The sequence below is a fragment of the Scyliorhinus canicula genome, chromosome 11, assembly GCF_902713615.1.
Source record: "Scyliorhinus canicula chromosome 11, sScyCan1.1, whole genome shotgun sequence".
Lineage (NCBI taxonomy): Eukaryota > Metazoa > Chordata > Chondrichthyes > Carcharhiniformes > Scyliorhinidae > Scyliorhinus > Scyliorhinus canicula.
Genome location: NC_052156.1, coordinates 88191741 through 88207221, shown reverse-complemented (window position 1 = coordinate 88207221; position 15481 = coordinate 88191741). Strand labels below are relative to the sequence as shown.

At 45.0% G+C, this 15481-nt stretch overlaps 1 protein-coding gene across 1 annotated transcript in view; it reads left to right on the top strand.

Annotated features, from left to right (window-relative positions):
- The window catches only part of dock3 (dedicator of cytokinesis 3), a 1304448-nt gene that overhangs the window by 160085 nt on the left and 1128882 nt on the right, over positions 1-15481 (top strand). The window contains 1 exon segment of the mRNA XM_038810823.1: positions 9907-9947. Coding sequence (XP_038666751.1) covers positions 9907-9947 — 41 coding nt within the window.

Genomic DNA, 15481 nt, shown 5'->3' with positions numbered 1-15481 from the left:
CGTTGTTACCCCACTCTGTCTGGTGCCAGAAACGGTCCTTCTCTGTTGGGGGAGCCTCAGCCGGTACTTCCCTCTGTCTCCAGTTAGTCCTGGCAGACTTGGGGGCAGTTCTGGGTTTTTCCTTTTTCCCTCTATTCCTCAGGTTCTTCCTGAGAGTGGCTATCTGGTAGTCTCTCTCACAGGTATCTACCTCCATTGGCGTGCCCTGTAGTTCCTGCCTTTTCTAGCGACAGTGCGAGCTGTAACGCCTGCCTGCAGTCTAGCTCCGTTTCCGTCAACAGGCGTTTCTGTATTGTGAGGTCGTTTATACCACACACTAACCGGTCCCGAAGCATTTCATTTAGCGTCGGGCCGAACTCACATTTTTCCGCCATCTTTCTCAGGCGGGTCAAGAAATTTGTGACTGTCTCCCTGTCTTCCCGCTTCGCTGTGTAGAATCTGTATCTACGCAAAATGAGGGGTGGTTTTGGGTCTTAGTGCTCTTTCACCAATTCCGTTACTTCTTGGAAAGTTTTCGTGTCCGGCGCATCGGGATAAGTCAGACTATGTATAATGGCGAAAGCAGAGGGTCCGCATGCCGACGGTAGGATAAGCCGTCTACTTTCGTCCGTCAGTATATCATTTGCCCGGAAGAAGTAACACGTTTTCTGCACATACTGGGACCAGTCCTCAATAGCCGGGTCGAATGCCTCTAACCTCCCAAAAAACGGCATTTTTTAAATAGCAAGGCTTACCCTCCGAGTGTGGTAGCTGGTCTCCGCAAAATTCGTAGTTTACCTCGTCGCCACTGTAGTAATCCACGGGAGGCAGGAGTTCCGTCACCACACCAATATTTATTTACAATAACGATATTACAGGAGCAGCTACAAACAGTGCTGCTAGCAGTCCAGTCAACTTAAGACTGCTGACAAAGCCTACAGGTGATTATATGGGCCCCCTCAATGAGCTATCATTGAGGGAGCTCATACTCCAATTGGCCAACCAATAAAGCCAATTGGAGTTCATTACACAATGTATCTGCCACCTTTGGAGCCACCTCTGTCAGGATTCTAGGATACAAGCCTAAGACCTGTGGACGGTGCCAACAAGCATGAGACATTTAATAAATATTAATATGGTCACTTGATCAGAAACATGTGAAGCCTTACCATTGACCAACTCTTTAAGAGCAGAACTGCATGAAAGAATAGATTCCCCATGTTATCCCAAATATGAACTACATTGCAGAAAAAGAAAGTTGGAGTACATAATTAATGATATATTGCAGTAATAAGTGGTGTGCATGTTGTGTCTTCATAAAAGCTACAGGAAGAGAAAAAACAACTGCACTTGTCTTTCTCTTGAATAGTCCACTGCTTATATCAACATACTCCTGGATCTAAAAAGATAGCATGTATACTGGGCATTTCCTTCTCCCAATAGCAAGGCTAACATTTGTTGCCATTCCATAATTGCCCTTGAACTGAGGGGCTATTTCAAAGGGCAGTTAAGAATTAACCACATTACCGTGGATCTGGAGGCAGATGTCGGCCAGACCAGTTAAGGATGGCAAACTTCCTCCCATAAAAGACATTAGTGATGTGGAACAGGAGGAGACACCATTGCAAGTTAGCTTTGTGTGTTCACTCTGCTTGATTGCATTGAGGTTTTTTAAGTGCCCCGCTATAACCTCCTTAATAATAGATTACTGCAATTTCCCTATGGCACATGTGAAGCTAACTGACCTGTAGTTTCCTGCTTTCTGTCTCCCTTCTTGAATAGACAAGTCACATTTGCTACTTTCCAATCTGATGGGACCTTTCCAGAATTTAGGGATTTTGGAAAATTGAAACTACTATCTCAGCAACCACTTCTATTCAGACTTGTGGATAAATCCCATCAGGACCTGGGGCCTTGTCAGCCTTTAATTCTAATAGTTCCATTAGTACCCTTTCCTTGTTGATTGTAATTGCTTTAAGTTCCCCCCTCTCTTTCACCTCCTGATTTACAATTACTTCTGGGATTTTATTTGTTCCACTGCACCATATGCCTCCCCATCACTTCTAAGTATTCTGAAATACCTTCTTAAGTTAAATGTCTGTCACTGCATCTGTTCTGACCTATCCTTTAACCTAATATCTCAGTTCACTTTAGCCAGCTCTGTCTTTATAATTGTCCTTGTTTGAGTTGAAAACATAAGTCTTCGATTCATACCTCTCTCCCTCCAAACTGAATGTGAAATTTGACCGGGGTGGTGGTGGGATGAGGGCGCGACGGTCAGTTAGCATATAAGGGAAGAAGTTGTAACAAGGCTGCACATGTCTTGCAGTTGTATGTTAATGTTCTATTATTAATAAAGTTACAACTGCATCATAAAACAAGACAATGGAAGTTCTGAAACCATTGACAGAGCTCAGTGAGGAGAGCAATCTCGCGGAAAACTAATGGAGAATCTGGCAGCGCTTCGGCCTGTACTTCACAGAAACTGGCAGTGACATGAAAGACCTGAAGGCAGTCTTCCATTTTTATTCACGTAGCAGGGGAAGAAGTCCAATAAGTTTATTAACACATTCACATTTGAAAGTGGTGAGAAACAAAATCTCGAAAGAAATACTGGACATATTTTGAGCTTATTGTTGCCCTTAGAAAAACATCACATATGAAAGATACACATTTTTTACACAAGGGAGTGCAACTTTAGTCAGTATGTAACAGCTGAGAAGAAAAAGCTAAATTTTGTGAATTTGGAAAGTTTGAAGAACCACTCATCCAAGATACTTTGAGATAATGGCTTTTGAGAGAAGTGGATTTCATGCAGGGGAAAGCAATAAATATCTGCAGAGTAGCAGAGGCAACAAAATGCCAGATAAAACAGATGATAGAAGATTTGCCAGGAATGCTCAAGCAATTAGTTGCAGTTAAACAGTGACGGCGCTGTGGAAAAACCAATCGGACAGCCTGAAGGTGTAAAGAACAAAACTGCTATTAAAACATTTAAATACAGTCGATGCGGAAGAGAGAACTTACTACATAGTTGTTCAGCCTATGTAAAGCAGTGTAAGAACTGCGATCAACTATAACTGCTAAGATGTGTAAATCAAAGAAAGTTTACATGATTGTGGATAATGACGCAGACAATCTAACTGAACTTGATTCATGTAGAAACAATAAATTGTAAAGAATTGTTTTAACAATTGCCAACAAGGTGGTGAATTTCAAGCTCCATTTGCACAAACAAATGTAATTCCCATAAGCCTACAATCCAAGATAAGTAAAGGAAAACAGCTAACTAAAACACACGTGAAGCTGTTTACTGAGGCAGATGAAGTACTTGTTGTAGAACAGTGTTTTTCAGACTTTTTTTCCCTGGACCCACTTTTACCAAATAGTGGATCTTCGGGACCCACCCTGGCTGATGTTCGTGACCCATGCTGGCTGTCCTTAGCGACCCACGCCGGCCAACCTTCGCGACACACCATTATCACTTACCTTTAACATGGCAGGTGTGTCAGCTTGGTCTTCACGATCTCACTGGCTTTGTTATTCAATGTTGCATTTCAGCTAAGGACTTCAGCTGACAATTTAAGTTCTTGCTGCATCCTTTGAAAAAAATCAAAAGCTTTGTCCTAGAACTTGCCATGCTTGATCTTTAAATGCCTTTGAAGATTTGAGGGTTGGAAACTTTCACTTCCCCAGTACTTCCCTGCATATAACACACATGGGCTTTGCATCCTGATTTGCATTGGCACAATGAAAGCCAACGCTCAAGAAATCATCTTTCTACTGCTTTGTTTCCAATTTCAGTTTCTTCTTAATTGTTTGTTCATCTGGAGCTCTGGATACAGCTCACACCAGCATTGCTTTGTCCTGCTGTGCACTCTTCTGAGAAGCTCTCTCCAGCTGATTAAATTGTGAGATCCTGGCATGTTTGTATCTCTGACCCTCTCTTCCTTCTTACAAAATAATCCATCTTCAGTTCTTCACACAGTCCTGTTGCTTGCTTGCTAGCAGCTACAAAATGGAGAATCTCTCATCCATGATTTCGTGCCCAAAGTACAGATGTACAGGGCATGTAGCATCAGTGTACATGACGGGCGAGTGACATTCTCTGCCGCTGCCTCAGGCAGAAAGACTCCATCGCTCATATTTAAAGACCTTCGCGGACGGCATTCTTTTTGTTACTTAAAACTTTATTTCCAATACCTGATTTTTCTAAGTTTGAGTTTTTACTGCTCAAAATTAAAGAATTTCAGTTGAACATGTACATCCTTACATTTACACACAAACTTTGTTTTAAATATATTCCCATCCCATTAGAAATTTAAACAAGTATAGAAAAAAGTACAATGTTGTTTTACTTGATAAACTATGGACTGGATTCTCCGATTTCCAGACGGCAGAAAAAAATAGCGCAACAGCTGCACCAATTGTGGGACCGGGGGGGGGACGGGGGACGGGACAGCTGCGGCGGGTAAAGCTCCAGGCTCCTATGCCAAAAACGGCTGGAGAATGGCTGGGTCCGTGGCTGTGCATGCGCTTGCTGCGCATGGACCCGGCATGCCAAATAATGACCCCCCCCCCCCCAGTAACCCCCCTCGCTACCCCCGGACCAGTCCCCCTATCCTTCGCCGAAGACCCCTCGGCTAGCGGCGGCACCCCCCCCCCCCCCCTCCCCCCCCGACTGTGGCGGCGCTGGACATAGTCTACAGCCGCCATGCGGGATCGGCGTAAAAAAAATAACAGTGTTCCGCGCCATCGGGAACTCGACCCATCGGAGGCGGGTGCTGGCCTGAGGCTGTCCCGACAGTGTGCGGCGTACTCTTTGAATATGCTGTTTTTTGAGGGGGCGGAGCATCGCAATAGCATCAGAATCGGAGAATCCAACACCTTATTCTTGAAGCATGGCACTCCTCCAGTCTCGGAAGTTGCCAGGATGAGTCAGGGAGGCTGTTTTTTAAAAAAAAGGCGCCGCCCCGATTTTGGCTCAAGTGGAGAGTCTCCGGCCAATCGCTGAACACAATTTCGTCGTTGGCGATCGGAGAATCCTGCTCCTATGACTTTAGACGAGATGAAGTAATTTGCCAAGCACACACGTCACAATATTTCTTACTGGTTCCACTACATTGCACTATCCTAATATCCAAGTCACCTCCTTCTCCATTCTCACCAAAAGCACTTACATCCTCGATTCCAGAGCTTGGCGACACAAAGTGATGACTGTGTAAGCTTCTTACAGTTTTGACATGTCAGCCATATTGACTGGCCTCATTTGATCGGTTTTCCTGGCTGACAAACCTGGCTTGGCTTCCCTCTCACTGTCCAGTATCTGCATCCACCCCAGTCACAGACTGCTGATTACTTCCAACAATATCACGTTATGGGAGTGTAAGTGGACCTTGCGCCGGCTGTTGAACAGCTTGACCACAGAGCCTGTTGGGACTCTTATTTTACCTTCCAATAAGAATCGGTAGTCAGTTTGGTGGAATGTGTCAAAAATACAACTTTACTGTTAATTATTCACTGTGTTATGGCCTGCCTGCTTACCACTGGCTGGGGACTAATGACAATCCCACAATTCTATGGGAGTATGAACTTCCCCAATGAGGGGAGCGGAGAAATCATTAGCAGACTCCCTGCATAAATAGAGCTGGCAAGTTTGGAACCAGCAGAGAGAGAGGAGTGAGCAGCAAGGGAAGTTGCTGCTGCTGTTGTATATATATGTTATTGTAAATAAATGTTATTTCTTTGTATCCTGAAAACTCGTGCTGGATTCTTTGTGTCCCTCACAAAAACTTGAATAAGAACTAAATACAAACTTAGAAACTAAATATCAAACAATAGATTAAAAAGTCAAACACATGGCAGAAGCGTTAAGCACAAAAGAAAATCACTTGAACACAAGCAAACAGATAGATGATTCAAGAATTCAGGAACAAAGGACCTCGACCACGAGGTTCTCTTTATAAGGGAATTTTTATCTTTGGTTTAACCCCTAATTTATGTTCATTGGCTTCTAATTCTCAGCTGAGACTTCCTGGTTTTGTTCTGCTTCAGCCCATACTTTGCTCCCAGCTCCTTCAATCCTGCAAACCGACCCCCAAGAAACAAATCTTTTAGTGTCTTAATCCCCTTCTCCTCCCATTTCCGAAAATTTCCATCCCACTTCCCTGGCTAAAATCTGTGGTTCCCCGAATAGGCATTTTCCTTGACCCTGCCCCCAACCCAAAGCGTTGCCGAAACTGCTGCCAAATTCTCAATGAAGCTATTATTACCGGACTCCCTGAGTATTTCCCCGGGGCCATCGGGAGCCCCTGCTCTATGGAATGGCTGCCCCGGCTGAGACACCACAAATTATTAACTTTTGTTTAGATTTAATTTGTACCCCGAGAAAGACCCAAACACCCGAAGCAGATCCAATATTCCCTCTATTGACACACTCTGTTCCGACATGCAGAACAATAAGTCATCGGCATATAAGTACACCCTGTGCTCTATTTCCCCCCCCCCGCACTATCCCTTTCCATACCCCCAAACGTCTTAACGCGATGGCCAATGGCTCAATCGCAGTTAATTCCCTTTTAAAAACAAACATTTCATTCAAGCACAAAGTCCTTTTTAAAACATGGGAGAATCGCGCCCTTAGAGCTGCCAATCTATGAACTATCAGGCAGCACACTATGATAAAGATTTGTTGTGAAATCAGACATACAACAGAAATCCTATAATGACAGACCTTGGGCTTATGTCAGCAGGCGTAATAAAATAGCAAGCAATTGTTTTTAAATTGCAGCCTGTTTTTTTTAAATTTAAATGCCAGGAGATTTAAATTCCTTGGCAGGTCCCTTCGCTGCTTGACAGTTCGCTTGACAGCTCAAAGAACTTGACTTTATGCATATTTATGATTACTAACATTTCGAAAGGGCACCTGACCTTTCCTAAAGAACACATTACCTTTCCCAGAGGTCCGATCTAAAAGGGTACCATACTTTTCCAAAGGAGCGCCAGCAATTTTCATCCTTTTCCTGAGAAATCTAAAGCTCACAAGTTGAGTTCTGGGCATCCTAGTTACGAAATTTGGATCTGTTTAAGTACAGCTGTACCTTCACATATAATAATAATAATAATTGCTTATTGTCACAAGTAGGCTTCAATGAAATTACTGTGAAAAGCCGTTAGTTGCCACAGTCCGGCGCCTATTCCGGGAGGCCGGTGCGGGAATTGAACCCGCGCTGCTGGCCTTGTTCTGCATTACAAGCCAGCTGTTTAGTGCACTGTGCTATACCAGCCCCAGCTGCCTTCATGAACCAAAGACATGCATGTTAGGTAGATTGGCCATGATAAATTGCCCTTAGTGACCAAAAAGGTTCAGGGGGGTGGTTATTGCATTACGCGGATAGGGTGGAAGTGAGGGCTTAAGTGGGTCGGTGCAGACTTGATGGGCTGAATGGCCTCCTTCTGCACTATGTTCTATGTTATGTTCCATGTAATGTGCAAACTCCACACGGACAGTGACCCAGAGCCGGGATCGAACCTGGGACCTTGGCGCCGTGAGGCATCAGTACTAATCCACTGCGGCACCATGCTGCCCTATTGCATCACTTTTTAAGTTTAGCTCTTTTGTCCATTTGGACCAAGGCAATTAATGAGATCAGGCGCTGAATAGCCCTGAGAGAACCCAAAATGAGCATCAGTTTGCAGTTTATTGCTGAGTAATTGCATTCAAAGATGATACCCTTAATATTATGAAATTTGTTTACATTTATATCGCACTTTATAACCTCTTTGAATGTTTCAATGCTTCATGTAACAACAAATTATTTTGAAGTGCAATTACTCTCGCTATATAGGATAACTTGGCTGCAATCATGCACACAGCACGGTTCCAGCAATAATAATGAGATGAATAAGCAGTTCATCTATTTCTGGTTACTTTCAAAGCTTGGTCATGACACTGGGCGAACTCACAATTCCCCTTTGAATAATATAATGTGATCGTAAATTTCCACCTGGACAAGCAAGTTTAACTTTTTATACCAAAATCACAGTTCTGATAGTGCCACGGTACTGCTGCTAGTAATGCACTGAACTGTTATTTTAAATTATGTGACCAAATATTGGTCCATAATCGTCTGATTCAAGCTAAGCAAAGCGAGGTATCAACTGAATTAAAATGATCTTTTATTTATAGTGTATACCTGTACTTGCTGGTTTGTAGTTGATGGTATTTGGGTGCGATTTAATGGGTGCGTTGGCACTGAGAAACACCCCGCTATTTAGTGGCCTTTTCCATTGTTTTAGCTTTGACGAGAAATGCCCCACCAATGCCGCACTTACATCATTTCCAGGAAGAGGATTCACGGATCGGGTGACAATTTTGAAATGCCGCCCAGATTTTCTGACCCCCCCTCAGCCACCCCCCTATTAGACGCAACTTACATTGAGCCCTTCCCCTACCAACCTCTTAAGGGCAAGGCACCCGTGGGCCTGATGCCTGACATGGGCAACCTGGCACCTTGGCACTGCCATCCTGGCACCCTGGCAGTGCCACCCAGCCATGCTGACAATGCCGGGTGGCACCGTCAGGGTGTCCAGGTGGCAGGCTGGTAGTGCAGAGGTTACCAGGTGCCTGCAAGGGTACCACCCTGCCCAGAGCCCGACCACCCAGGGGGTCTCTCATGGCCTGGGAGACCACCCCCCCCCCCCCTCCCCAGGTGCCGTTTTGTCTGGTTCATGTTTTTGGATAACAGTGCTAACTTTCGCCATGTTAACGTCTCCCAGGCATGCAGTTAGTTTCCGGGCCTGGGAGAATATTTCAATGAGCCCAATGGGTCACCTAAATATGTTAAGCCTGATCTTGCCAGCGAAGGCGAGATCCTGATCGCGACGTCACGTGAGATTCCGTTAATTCTCCAAGATGTTTCAAGCTTTGTGAATGAGAAGCATCTCGCGAGATTTAATGGCCTCGTTGTGTCACCAAGTCAGGCACGGCGATGCTATTTAATCACACTTTTTGTTTCAAATTGCTTGTCCTGCATTCAAATCTCCTTAATTATGATTTTTTAATTTAGAAATTAACAATTTAGCTCATCAGGTCGGAATGTGACAGATATTCTGGGCATGTAAATTTGAAGATATTCTGGGCATGTAAATTTGAAGAATGATATTTATCCCACAATATTCCTGGTGTGCAATAGACAGGCGACTTGAGAAATAGGTTTAATGGCTTGTACACTGAATATTTTTAAGGGTTATTATGGCTGAATATTACTGGTCTGTTTATAATGTGCGTCTTTGAGGACTCAGTCAATGAATAACAATAGTATGGAAAGATTTTAACATCCTGCAACCTTTGTTCACAAAACTGATAAATTCTGCAATATTTTGAAATTCTTTTGGAATGCATGAAATCTGCTGAGTGATAGCTGTTGGATTAACTTTACCTGTGCTTTTACAATGTTTGAATTTTAAGTTCTCGCTCAAACATCTTGCATTCCTGTATTTTGTATCTTATTTATGTCACGTTTTTTTTGTACTTTGGGGGACTCTTGTGTTACATTTGCATCTCAATCTCATTTTAAGTTTTATTATTTCAGTGCACTAATTCTGAAAATTGAGATAGTGGGAACAGAGTAATATGAAAGCGAAAAGCAGAGGTTAAAGTACAGATAACATCTGGATGTTGGCATGAAATGATATATCCGCAGTTATTACAATATTTGATATAAAATCCTTCATTCGTATTTCATTTTGTTTGTACCCAAGGTGTTCCACCCTCATCTCCACGTTTTCTAAATTTCTAAGTCAATTTCTTCAGCAGTCAATCAACACTTATCTGCAGTTAGTTACAATTTTCCCCCAAGTAGAGATCCACTAAAATGACACACTTTGATATTTTTTCATAATAGCCTATTTGTGTTCCTTTTGCAGGATGGTACAGAGGGTTTGCAACCAAAAAACCTGCAATCAAGGTAAGTAATACAAAGCCTTTCATTTCAAGAGTGAGAATTCTTGAGCCAAATTGAAACCTTGTGGTGGATTCCAGCTTGAATCATGAATTATGTTAATTTTCTAGCTACTGTGCAATTATTTAAAGCTTCGAACTGTCCATCTGTGATGAAGAGCATACCATATTTTACATTAGTTCATTTGATTTCATTTTTACCTTTGTTACTGACAGGAGGGAGTCAATTTAAACACAGTAGATCAATTCTCCCACTACCTGCCCATAAACAGAAAGCTGTTTTGATTTGCTTCTCCATTAAAAGCGGTGGCATCCTTCCAATCCCTCAATTTTGATGTGATTCAGTGTTCTATTAATAACCCCACAGCAAACTCATGGTAGGATGAATTCAGGAGGTTAATTTATTTGCACACTGTCAAATGTGGAAGGAGGGTAGCAACATTGCCTCATTTTCAATCATGCAGTAAAAGATGGAGAGAGAAAAGGAAGATTTATTGGGTAAGGACCACAGAGAAAGAATGATTGTTTCACATGAGTCTAGAATCAAAATCCAATGGTGTACTCTTTCACATTGTTCGCTTTCTGCTTGATCTTTGCAGCCCATGTGGCGTCTTCAGAGATAACAAGGTGCCAATTTTTTTGATGCTGCCAAATAGCCCCTTTTATCAAAGTTGCAGACAATTATAGCCTCAGCCATTTAAATAGATCATTGTCCTGTTTAATTTTTAATTAGAAATTAGCTATGAGGATATACATATGTTATAAAAATATAGAATGTGAGGTCTTATCCCCATTGCACTTTTATATTAATGTGCAGCGAAATTTAATTTTAATAATTGTGTGCAGTAATCACTAATTTGTGGTAATTCACCTGTAATTCATATGAATGATTTATAATTATTTGTGTGTTCCAACTTATTGATCAGATTAGCAACAACATGACTAATATTTCAGCAGGGGTTAGAATATTTAAACTGCTGTGAGTAAACTATGAAATTCTTTGCAATACTGAGAGAATAGACTATTCAGAGATGTGAATGACCACTGGCGACATTGAAATTAAACTTCTAGTTGCCTGCAGCCTTAGTCCTTAAACTCTGCCTCTCCCTAGCTGCCATTCATGTGATGAATCATCAGAGAACCATGTTTTGCCACACGCTGAGCAGGGAATGTGTGTCAAATACACAGTTGTCATATTAAAATACCTTGATTGCACTGAAATACTTTGCTGATTTGTATGACTCAACTCCCTGCTTAATACAGCACTAACCTAGCAAAACCATTGGGAGAAAAAGTTTTATCTTTTAAGTGGCAGGTTGGAAAAACACATCCTTTCCTCCAGCATAGGTAGTAGATTGCAGCACGGTAGCACAAGTGGATAGCACCGTGGCTTCACAGCGCCAAGGTCCCAGGTTCGATTCCCCGCTGGGTCACTGTCTGTGCGGAGTCTGTGCGTTCTCCCCGTGTCTGCATGAGTTTCCTCTGGGTGCTCTGGTTTCCTCCCACAGTCCAAAGACGTGCAGGTTAGGTGGATTGGCCATGAGAAATTGCCCTTAGTGACCAAAAAAAAAGTTAGGATGGGTTATTGGGTTATGGGGATAGGGTGGAAGTGAGGGCTTAAGTGGGTCGGTGCAGACTCGATGTGCCAAATGGCCTCCTTCTGCACTGTATATTCTATGTTCTATGTATTGCATGTTAATCAACTCATTTTGAAGAAAAAACATAAAACTAGACAGAAATAAAAACAAAAAGGCTGTAAATCTGAAACAAAAATAAAAAATTCTGGAAATACATTTTGTGTTGTAGATAGTTTCTAACAGGTATACTGTTTTGGATACTGTTGGGGTAGATGGCTCACAAGGAGAAGACAGCAGTAGCCAGGTTCATGGCACCGTGCCTGGCGAGCGGGATCCAACTCTACCCCTGATCACCGTCAGCCAACTGCCCCTCCACCCCTCCCCGCCCCCCCCTCCCAGATGCCCCCCAGCCACTTCCTCTCAAAACTACTTCTCCCTGCATAGTCCCCATCATCCCACAATTCACACCTCCCAGGCCCATCAAAACCTGTCCACACAGGTTCCAACAGCCAAAGCCTCTCTCTCCCCCCCCCCCCCCCACCTCACTCCCGTTCACTAGCCAACCTAAAGTTGCTAACGAGATGGCCCCTGCCAGAGCTACCACCCCCATAGGCCCAATACCAAAAAACACACAACATAAAGAACCCCCCCCAACATGTGACCTCAATGTCCCCAAACCATCCCCTCCCAACCACACCATAAAGAAAAATCAGGTCAGTTCAGTCCCAATCCTTCAGCCATCACAAACACCTCCGCTTCCTCCGCCATCTCGAAGTACTCATCCCTGGAGTTGTGTGTAACTCTTGGTTTCACTGGCAGACCACCCAAAACCAGACTTTGCTCTTGTACAACACTGTCTTCGCCCTTCCAAAGGCCACCTGCCGTCTCTCCAGCTCCGCTGTGAGATCCTCGTATTTAGGAATACTACTGCTTACCCACCTCACCTCTCGATTCTGCTACCCCCATCTCAACATTTTCTTCTTCACCTGGTAGCTATGAAAGCAGACTATCACAGCTCTTGGTGGTTCTTTCGCCTTCTGCTGCGGCTGGAGCGACCGGTGAGTCCTATCCAGCTTATTGAAGGAGAGTTCCTAGTCCTCCCTCAGCAACTTGGCGAACATCTCTGCAACATACTTCGTCGGCTTCCGCCCTGCAGCCCCTCAGGCAATCCTGTTCTCCAGGTACTCCACTTTGGCTCTTAGCCTTTTGTTATTCTCCACCACCCTTCACAGCTCCTCATCCATCGAGGTGAACTGGTCGCTACGCCACGATACTGACTCCACCACCCCTTCCAACACCACCTTGCTCCCTAACCACCGTCAACATCTTTCCCAAAGCCTCCTTTATCGGGGCCAGGGTATAATCCACCAACTGCGTGAGCGAGGCCATCATCTCCTTCCAATGCCTATCTAAATGTTTGGCGAACTATCGCTCAAACTCCATTGCCATCACTTCAGCTAGCTTATCCACTGTAATGGATGCAGCCCGACCCGGCGAGCTAGCTCCCGCTATCTTTCCTCCCACAGAACTAAGTACCAAACTCAATACATGAAGCTTTTGAACTCAGTACTGATGAAGGCAGTGCCATTGTATTCTGTGTATGCAAAAGCTCCGTCTCTCAGTTTCCCAATTGTAGTGTGGGAAATTATGGAGCGTGTGCTGTGTATCCTTAACCATTTGGAGTGTATATAACTCACAAAAGGCCTGGCAAAGTCCACAGGGAATTGCACCCATGGCCTGCGTGGCCACTCCTTAGATGTAAGGAGGCTGAAGGAGGAGTTTTTGGCATCGGCCACATTGCCTCACCAAGTCTGTGATGCCTTGAGTAGAGGCTGGGCCTCCACACGTAGCACCTGCCAAGCATTTTCATTTTTGATGTCGCAGAGTAGCAATTATGTAGTTCCATTAGTATCGGGCGCTGCCCCGGGCAAGGAACAACTACTCGAACTTCCAAAGAATGATACTGTCCTCAACACTGAATTCATCTTTCTTGGTCAGATAAGGCTTTATTTCCTCTGAGAGTTGTCCTCGGACTCCACTGTCCAGGATCACGTGTTTCAATTTAGACTGTGTTGGATCTTATTCCCTCAATTTCTCTTGCGTACACTGGCAAGGTCTCTTAAATAAATTAGGGTCATTGTGACTCTCCCAATGCTAGTAAAGGAGCAAGGCCTATGGGCCATGGGAGGCAACTCAAGGCATCTGCGTGAGCTATCCTTGTTCCCGAGTGGTGCTCTAAAAGATATTCATAAACTGCAACTAACTGGGCCCAATGCTGTACCCAGGTGGAAGCAACAGGGGGGGATTGCCTTATCCTCCTGTAGAAGTTCCAACAAGGGCTTGTGGTCGGTCATTATGATGAAACATGAACCGTAGACCTACTGCTGACATTTCTTTACACAAAACACGACTACCAAGTTCTCCTCAATTTGAGAATACCTGCGCTTGGCATCCAAAAGGGTCCTGGATGCACAGGAACCTTTCTGTTCCACCTTTCCAGCGTTGCGAAATTACCACCCTGATGTACCATTAATTGGACGCGAGACACGATGAAGGTCCAAACTGTGGCTTTAATCAGCTAGTTGTTAGCCCGGTGGTCGACTACAGAGAAAGGCCGACCGCCGGGAACTCTGGGTACTTATATGAGGCGGGGTCTACTTGCCTCTCGACCAATTGGTGAGCAGTCACATGACGAGTCCCAGCAAATCAGAAGAGAGGCACATGACCAGCCAGAGCCAATGGGAAACCAATGCTCTGCACCAATGGCAGTGCTCCCACTCATATCACCACATTCACCCCTTGTGGAGAAAGAAAGCGGGGGTGGGGGGGTCCGAGAACTGGTGGTATGAGCAGAGATAATCGTGAAGATATGGGCTGCCCACTGGCTTGTGGCAAAATAAACAATACTACATACTACATTAGGATGCAAAAAAAATTACAATAGCGTCCAATAAAGTCCCATGGTTGCATCAGATGGACACGATCAACCTGTCGGGTGCCCGTGGTGTTCTGGTGGACCGTCGCAGTGGAGCCGGTGATGTCGGGCCGATGGTCGTCCTTGCCTCTGGGAGCGTCGGTCGTAGATGTGTCTCCGTACCCCGGGCCGGTGGTGGAGACGCTGTAATCGGGGAAGAGGGGGTATATGCGCTGGGTCGTGGGGACGCGGGGGGGCGCTGGGGGGGGATTGGGGTTGGGGAGGAGGTGTTGATGGAAGAGGAGAAGGCCGCACGCCGGCGGGTGCCAGCACGGTAGCATGGTGGTTAGCATAAATGCTTCACAGCTCCAGGGTCCCAGGTTCGGTTCCCGGCTGGGTCACTGTCTGTGCGGAGTCTGCACGTCCTCCCCGTGTGTGCGTGGGTTTCCTCCGGGTGCTCCGGTTTCCTCCCACAGTCCAAAGATGTGCTGGTTAGGTGGATTGGCCATGCTAAATTGCCTGTAGTGTCCGAAAAAGTAAGGTTAAAGAAGGGGGGGGGAGGGTTGTTGGGATACGTGGGTTTGAGTAGGGTGATCATTGCTCGGCACAACATCGAGGGCCGAAGGGCCTGTTCTGTGCTGTACTGTTCTATGTCCTATGTTCTATACTGCGGGTTGGCGTGGAGTAACTGGACTCGCTCAACCAACGGGTCGGACTTGTGCACCCGCACATGCTTCCGGAGCAAGATGGGCCCGGGAGTGGCCAGCAAGGTCGGGAGAGGGGATCCTGAGGACGACTTCCTAGGGAAAACAAAAAGACGTTCATGAGGTGTTTGATTAGTGGTAGTACAGAGGAGAGACCGGATTGAATGAAGTGCGTCGGGATGACCTCTTGCCAACGGGGGATAGGGAGATCTCTGGACCGTAGGGCCAGCAGGATGGTGTTCCAACTGGTGCCATTCTCCCGCTCGACCTGACCGTTACCACGGGGTTATAACTGGTCGTCCTGCTAGAGACTATGCCCCTGCTGAGCAGGAATGGACGCAGTTCG